The sequence below is a fragment of the Dryas octopetala genome, chromosome 5 (assembly GCF_963921425.1).
Source record: "Dryas octopetala chromosome 5, drDryOcto1.1, whole genome shotgun sequence".
NCBI classification, from domain to species: domain Eukaryota; kingdom Viridiplantae; phylum Streptophyta; class Magnoliopsida; order Rosales; family Rosaceae; genus Dryas; species Dryas octopetala.
In genome coordinates, this window is record NC_141370.1 from 7,678,771 (window position 1) to 7,687,541 (window position 8,771).

An 8,771-nucleotide genomic window follows, 5' to 3' on the forward strand; every position below is an offset into this window, starting at 1 on the left:
AATAAAAGTTGGTCTTTAAATTTTTCAAACATAATAGCTCATCAATCATATCCATAAAAGGCAGATATGCATCTACAAAGTCCATTTTGCTGTCCAATTTGAGCAACTCTATTATGCAAAGTCCTTGAAGCAACTATGCCAAAAAAACAACTATGCATCCCCGCGAAACAATGCAGCACTGCCAAAATTCAATGAAAGTGATTTCTTCTAGCATTTTTAGAAGCAAAATCATTAATGAGCAAACACACTAAACAAAATTAACAAACAAACACACAAGCACAAGCACGTACACAAGTAGTGAAAATACGTTCAGATTTCAGAATATAGACTTAGAAATCAAAGTTAGAACAATAGCACCTTGTAGACTTAGAATTTTCCTCCAATTGAAGACATGAGTTAGCTCAGCTGCCACTGGATTAGCTTAGCGACTTAGAATTTTCCCCCAATCTACGAAAATCAATAATTGACAAAAAAGACAACAAAATTATAGTTAATATAAAAAATCTAAGATGATATTGAAAGAATTGAGTAAGATTTGAGAACTAGAAGAATCATACCTTTCAAATTTCTTCTTTAACATTTGAGCCATAATTTCATTCTAACCTTAATTTGAGAAATTGAATTTTTGAGTTAAGAGAAAACTAAGAGAAATACAACTAAATAGAGAAGAGAAAACTAAAGAAATAAGAGAGAGTATAAGAGTAAGACGTGACAGAGACAACACGTGTGTGGAGCCGTGGAGGTCTGAAAATGGACACTGCATTCTAGTTTTCTAACATTAAAGATTATGATTGTTCGTTGAAGGTTGGTATTAGGTGATTTAACTACCTAATTAACTTGATTAAAATCACAATCAGTAATCGGACCCCAATTTTTGTTTACATGATGACTCAGTGACTAATCAAACAGTCTTAATTCTAAAGTTACAAATTGACACTCGTAAAACAAAATACAAATTTTATAGCCAACACAAATCAAACACACACAAGGATTAAGTGACAACTTATACACTCAGAGGACCATCATAGTATGCATTCCAGTGTTATCCACAACTACAGTAGTGTGTGATTAACTTAGATAATTCAATATAACATATAACAACATCTAACATAAATTTTCAAAGCAGATTCATGTTTAAATGTTAAGTATGTCAGTAAACGTCATGACACAAAATGGAGAAGAAATCACAAAAGATGTTCACCCAGAAAAACCACAAAGGGTAAAAAACTAAGGGTCTTTTTTAGCTGACCGGGCAATCTACTATGTAGGAGGTTCAATACAAGGACAGTATACAACACACAAGCTCAATCACTAAGTTTTAAACTAAGTGGCAGCTTTTTACTCCTTTGTGCAACTTCCATAAGTTAGGCAATCAGTCAATCATGAAGTATGCAGCTTAATTTCCAAGCTCATCAACCCATGTCACTGATTCACACCGATGCACACCCAAAAAAAAATGCTCATAAGCAACAAAGAAAAGAGGCTGATTCAAACCTATACCCACAACACCAATATGCTTACACGCCCGTGCCACTTGGAAGCCAACCAATGGCTCTCCACAAAAGACAAATTGAAGGCATATTCTTGGTGTCCCAGAAAGGAATCCTTGTATAGCTATAAATAAGAATGTGGAGCTGTAAATCAAAAAATTCCTCATTTTGCAAAATTCTCAAAAAGAGAAGATGATAAATAATGAAAGAGACAACCAAAACATGTGACTTCATTTAATTGATGAAAAATGCATGTGCAGTGCACGTGTGATGAAAAATGTCTTTATGATCAGTGAGAACTTGACAACCAAACTTAAAATTGATTTCGTGAAATGCATGAAATGTTTTATACCTTCGGGTCTTTTGTATTGTCACATCAATCTTGAATTCTTCACCCTAATTGTTCTTGGTCCTAATTCTATTATAGAGCTTGTGAGAGTAATAATTGAAAGTAAATACATTGATTTTGGTAAGGAAACGCCAATTCTCAAATCCTAAAACCAACATCAGTATTAATGTATTATTTTATTTATTTTCTAACGTTCAAGTCTATAAAGCAACGTTTTTTTTTTGTCTTAGTGTAAAGCGACGATTTTCTTCCCACTTCCCAATTTTTTAGGATTATTTTACTTTATTTTATATTTAAAAAATGGGAGATGCTATTTCCACTCCCCAAAAGTCATCATGCACTACTCCTATAATTTTTACTCTTTTTATTTTTTTTTATTTACCCTCACTTACTTCTAACAGTCTAGAACTTTTCTTCCGTTTGTTTCCTTTCGTTTGTTCTTTCTGAAACCATTGGCCTCCTTTTTTCTTCTACGTTCTTTATACGTACTCTCCCCTCAATCCATCAATACATTCATGTTCTCCTACAAAATTAAGGTGAAACTTCATAGGTAAAGGATGGATGAACTCTCTATGGACCCTTTGTTGCAGAAAATTTTAGACATGATATACAAGAGTGACATAGAAGAAATTTCAGAGTTTAATGATTCTTTCATAGAGAGTCTAGAAATTTCAAGAGACATGATATAAAAGAGAGTCTAGAATAATGATAGAGATTATTGATCATTATCTTCAAGAAATTCTAGACTCTCATTTGAATATGTTATCCATGGTACGTTCCTCATTATCTTTAAATTTTTCCAATATGTATTAACTTAAATTTAAATATTTAGGGTTTTAATTTCCATTATCTCCTTGGTATCAAGGTTTTGTGGGTCTCTGTTTATTTCAAGTCCATTGGAATCTCAATCTTTATTTGGGTTTTGCAGTAGACTGCTTTTTCCTTGGATATGTTGTACTGTATGGCATGAATTTGAAATTCTCAAATTCTAAGATTCTCAGTTAGATGCATTCTTTAAGAAAAGTAAATTAACTTTTGTGGTAAATGCATTATATTCTCATAAAGCTGCTTGCAATATAAGTTGTAGACAATATTATTGGAAATTTTATGTTAGATGATATTCTTATGGAATGACTAGTATATATATGATATGTTTAATAATCTAGAAAGTCGAGAAAAGATTGATGAACCTGACAAAATGCTCTCTCTTCCGAAAGAAAATTTTCAAAGTCAAGAAGATCTTCTTGGTGTTATTCATAAGATTGCATTTATGCAAGGTTATGCAACTATGATTAGAAGATCTAAAGCTGATAAATATGTTATCATTGGTTGTGATAGAGGTAGTAATTATCGAGGTACTAAAATTTCACTAGAAGAAAGGAAAAGGAAGACAATATCTCGCCTCATAAATCTTTTTTTCAATTAATGCAGATTGCATAGGTTGTTAACTAAATTAATTTTCTTATATGTGAGCTTGGATGTGCATGGAGCATATGAAGGTACTTATAAATATTTTCTTTCTTGCAGGTCCTTTGGGGGTGGGAGAATGGGTTTAGACTAACCGGACACAGATTTTTTGGAATCAATACATTTTGCGCAACAAGAATGTCTATTTCTGAACACACATAGAAGACAATGATCCAAATATATGTAGTGTGATCATAGAATGTGATTACATATAAATTTTCGGATCATATTAGGCTACAAGAATTTTTTTGGGACATAAGGTTATTACCTTTTATATATTAAAATTACTACAACTTTGGATAGTTTGTTTAACCACATTGAAATTGTAGACTATGACGTGTTTGTTGCAAGAGGAAGAGGTTGATTATGTTTTGTATGTTGGACTGTTGCACGAGGAAGAGGTGGAATATGTTTTGTATGTTGGATGCTTCATGTTTCATATACGTTGATCACAGGTAAATAAATTATCTTTACTTATTGTCACTACAGTAGTGTTAGATATCTCACATTTTTATACTACAATTTCATACCACTTTATATGGCAACTTATATAGTATTCATACATTGGACACTAAAAAATAAAAATAAAAACTCAAAATGAAAAAAAAAATTGTCCAATAAAATAATAACACGTAAGATGGTATAAAAATGTGGTATAAAAATATGGTAAGTATAGCATTATTCATTGTCACTAATATGTCCTACCATGAAAAGAAAAAAATAATTTATTTTTCTTTCCAAATAAGGAGTCTGCAAAGAACAGTATTACATGCTTGAACATGGCCAAAATATTACATGTTTTGGTTCATTGGTTGTGATGTCAAAACATGAATTTTGGGAATATAGATGTCAGCACGTTTGATTTGGGATAAATGGGACAACATTAGCTTCTAAAAAAAAGTAAACGATGTTAGATTGATCTTAAAATAAAATCAAAAAAGCTAATAACGTTAATTAGAGCAATTAAAGAGACTGTAAAAAACAAGTAAAGGGTAAATTTAGAAATTGAGTAAATAAAATAAAATAAAAAGAATAAAAAGTAGAGGAGGATTGCAGGATGACTTTTAGGAGTGCAAATAGTGCTACCTAAAAAATTAATATATAAATTTACTTTTATGTTTGGAGTGTAGGATGACATTTTTCTTATGTTTGGAGTGTATAATGACATTTTTGGAGTGCAAATAACATTTTTCTATTTAAAATATAATATATATATATATATAAAAATTTTGAATCCCCCTTAAAATGGGCCTTGGGCCGTCGCAATTGGTGGCCCATGCTCAGGGCCGGGCCTGCGCCCCTTGTTAGTATTTGTAAATGGACAACAACAATAATAGTATTCCTTGTTTTTAATATTTTTCTTTTTTGGGTTTATTTGTATTACTTTTTTATAGTTGTGTGTATGAACGTTCCACAATTAAAAAAGCTATGTAAATGACTGTTTTTTTTTTCTTCACATAATTGTAGTTTGTAACTGACTGAGTTACAATTGAGCATTCAAATACTTCCCTTAACATAAAAACTTAAAAATGGACCAGCTTGTATTGTTTTCCGAAATGAAATGAGAAATATATAGAGAAAAAAATGTTAGATGTAACAACAAACTATGTGGCAATTTGACTTTTTAACTCTTTGACTGGTCAATTTGCTGGTCGATCATGTCAACATCTGAGACAATCAATCTTCGTGGGCCTTAGTCGGGCAAGGTAGTGGTTAATATGCTAAGGACTGGCCTGACCTTTATCACGAGGTATCAACTTGTTCATATATCACTTAGGGACTATCTTGTTTGTTCAGGAAACACCATTGACAAGAGATAGGCAATATTGGTTCATGACTTCATGCATCCAACTTCATTTTTGGTCCCTTAACTTTTCTATTTCAAGTTTATTTATTTCAAGTGCTAAAGAAATAAGAAATAAAATATAGGTTTTTAAGAGAGTTTAGGTATTTTGTTGGGCGTTCAAAGAAAATTTCAAAATATTTAGGTGTCCATTAAATCCCCTCATTCTCTGCCTTTTTAAGCTTTTGCAATGAAATGTTTTTTGGACCAAAATTCATGGTCTGTTCCACCCATATAATCTTTTGAAAGTCCACAACAATGATTCTGCTATTTCTACAGTAAACAATTTTGCAGTAGTTTCAAAGCACAGTGGGTGGCATTGTGGCAATGCTCCAAGTATCAATGTGCATGGGAGAGATGCTATCAACTAATGATCATGTGTGCCTCAGTTAGAGCAGCACACACATAAATTATGCCAGAGATTTAGAGCTAGACCAGTTCAAAGGTAATGGGGGGAACAGACTTGAATGGTCATCAAATCAAGGTCAACTAAGGGATCCATATTTTAACCAAGATGGCCTGCTAGACCCTCTGCAGCCCCTCTATTTGGGTTGGCTATCACATGTTGTTTTTGTGTTTCTCTTATCTTCCACTGAAAAGGTGTTGGGCAACGGATCATCGTGAACTCATTAGTCATTACTAATTCTGATCTACTATCGATATTGTTTCCAAATTAATAACTGAAACCAACGCATGATTTGGTTAGGCTCAATAGACCCATCAAGTGTGGTATTTTATTACAAAAAACCTCCCGCTATTAGTAGTATATATACCACACAATTACTTCTAAATTGTTGAGTCATATTTTCAATGTGAAATTAACTTCATCTACACGCATGACTTGTATTAAGCCACACCATCCTAACAAAAGGAAAAAGAGAAATAGAGAAAACAAACCAAGAACAACTGTGTGCAGTGAAAGAAAAAAAGAGTTCAATTTTGAGAAATTTTGTCAATTGTTAACAAGAACAATTGTGAGACATGTATACATAAGGAAGTCATAAAGAACATAGTGTGCTAATAATAAGCTACATATGACAATTCTATCACAATATTACTGAATTGTTAATAAATATAGGCTCAAGAACTGTTACATTAACTAATTAATACTTCAAATGAGTGTATAAAATTTACTACGACATATATATAGGATTTCATGGAAACTCTCTAAAGCTCTCTGCTCAATATACTTTTAGCTAAAGCATCTCCAACAAACTGCTATAAATATTGTCAATTAAATGCAACAAAGATATGAAATTAAACTTATATATATTATTAGTACCTCTCTTGTATAATTTTCATTGTCTACCATCCTACCCCATTATGAAGATGACCCACCATATCTCTGCTTGCATTCCCATCCCCATTATTCAAATTGTAAGCCCCTGTAGCCACCAGATGCTCTCCATACCCAATATTGACCCTCCCACTCTCCCCAAACCCCTTTTGAGTAGTTACTTGTCCCCCAAGTGATGAATAGAACCCACCATTGAAAAAATCCCCTTTTGAGTTATTGACTGCAGCAGTGTTGATTTCATTAATAGCAGTGTTGGTAGGAGGAGAAGAGTGGTGGTGATGATTATGATGATTTTGATGATGATGATCTTCTTGTCTAGCCATGGAGTTCTTCTCTCCCTCAGTCTCTCTGTACTTGTTGAGATAACCCTTCAAGGGTCCCACGTAATTCTCAAAGCCCAGAGTTGTCATGGCCCAAAGAAGGTCATCCCCATTGATGGTCTTCCTCTTCTCTCTCTGACACTTGTCTGATGCCTCCCCTGTGATGAAACTTATGAACTCAGACACACATTCTTGGACAGTCTCTTTGGCCTCCTTTGAGATCTTGGCATTTGCAGGGAGGGACTTCTTCATGATGCGGCTCACGTTCGCAATGGGCAGGAACCTGTCTTGCTCTTTGGAGCAGCTGTCTGAGAGGTTCCCAGACAAAGGGCTTCCAACGGGGCTGCCTTGGTTCCTTTTTCCACTCATAATAGAGTTTGAGAGTAGTGCTTGTGCTTGTGGGTTAGAATACAAGAAATCAATGAAAGAACTTTTTAGTTTCTTGTGTTTTTCTAAGTGTTTGTGGACTCTGAGGGGAAGAGTTTGGGCTTTTAAAGCTAACAGAAGTGGTGAAAAAGAAGGAAAAAAAAAATTCTGGGTAAAAAAATAAATGGAAAGGCGGTTTGATGTGGACAAAAAGGAAAAAACAAACACTGGGTGATCAGAACAACTGCAAAGGATGGTGTGGGAAGGTGTGGAATCTTGGATGAGAAAGAAAAAAGGGTATATGTGGTGTTGAAAGAAAATGAATAATGAATTGATATGGTGACCTTTTCTCTTATGGAATTTCCATGGGACCAAGTACAAGAATTGAAGTGGGGACGTGAAAAAATTGGGAAAAATACTATATTTGGGTTTTCTCTGTTTCAAATTTATTACATATTGTTATGGCTGTCTGCCTTTGACCATAATTTAAAAATCCATAAACCCATTTGGCAGTGGAAATATATATAATTTCCAGCCTGCACAGGAAGCCTTAAAATTGTTTGAACATGTCCAATGGGTGCAGTGTGCATTAAGTTATTACTGCCGGAACTGACTTCAATTGCAGTGCTTCATTGTCTTACCAGCATGTCTTTGTTAAGCTACAGTCCTAAATATCCATCACTTCCTAAACTTCATTTTCACGTACTCTACTATTTTACTTTAAAAATTAAGGGAATTCGAGTGCAATTAATAAATATTAAAAAAGGAGAAATGACTTATAGCTTTAGTGGTAAAGACTATTTGCCCCACCCATAAGGTCGGAGTTCCAAAAACAAATTAAGGATACCATATTTCTACCTTAATTAAGATCGTTGAACCAATCAGCATAACACACCTCAACAAAGTAGTTGACACCCCAACTGCTTAGGGTTTGCTGGCACCAACGAACACCTGCCACGGCGTATGTACTACAATTTCCGAAAGTGCCATGCCTTGTTGTCAAGCAAGGAATCAGCCACGTACACCATCAAGCAGTTGCCCTAGGTCTAGATCACTCCTTTGCATTAAATATATATAGGTGGTATATATCCTGAATAAAGTATGGGCTACAATATGTTCGTGGAAGCCAGAAACCATCCCATGTTGCTGTCTAGCTAGCTTCCTGCAGATCAAATATCTTAGACTTCAATTTATATATACCAATGAATATATCAAGCATGGTAATGTTTTCTTTTTGCCTTAATGGACCTTGGTATCTTTGTACGGCTTGAAAAGGCAAAGCAACAAGAGAGGGACATATATGCTTGGCTTAGCTCTCTTTTTGTGCATGTTTTGTCTTTCCAGGATTCTCTCAATTCAATTCAATAAAAAAGAGTATCATCTGCCTGCCACACTCTCAATTCTCAAAGGCAGTACTTGGATCCGTCTAATCTCAGTTTAGTTGAAACATGGTCGGTCCGAGATTTTGGGGTCCACGGCCAACATAAAAATAGGGTTTTCCATGTACATTCATGTGATTGGAGTTCTAAGTTTTTCTTTTTTTATATTACTTAGTGTTTGTGGATAAACCCATACCGATCCAACAGCCAATCAGGACCGGACACGTGGCTGGTCAGACCTGACTTCAAATGTTTGACTT

General features: G+C 34.2%; 1 protein-coding gene across 1 annotated transcript; it reads right to left on the reverse strand.

Annotated features, from left to right (window-relative positions):
- Nucleotides 1–6,166: 6,166 nt before the first annotated feature.
- Nucleotides 6,167–7,202, reverse strand: LOC147283934 (uncharacterized). The gene has a single exon (XM_086243353.1). The coding sequence runs from the start codon at nt 7,133–7,135 to the stop codon at nt 6,455–6,457; it is 681 nt and encodes a 226-aa protein (XP_086099479.1). The 5' UTR covers nt 7,136–7,202; the 3' UTR covers nt 6,167–6,454.
- Between the last annotated feature and the right edge of the window lie 1,569 nt (nt 7,203–8,771).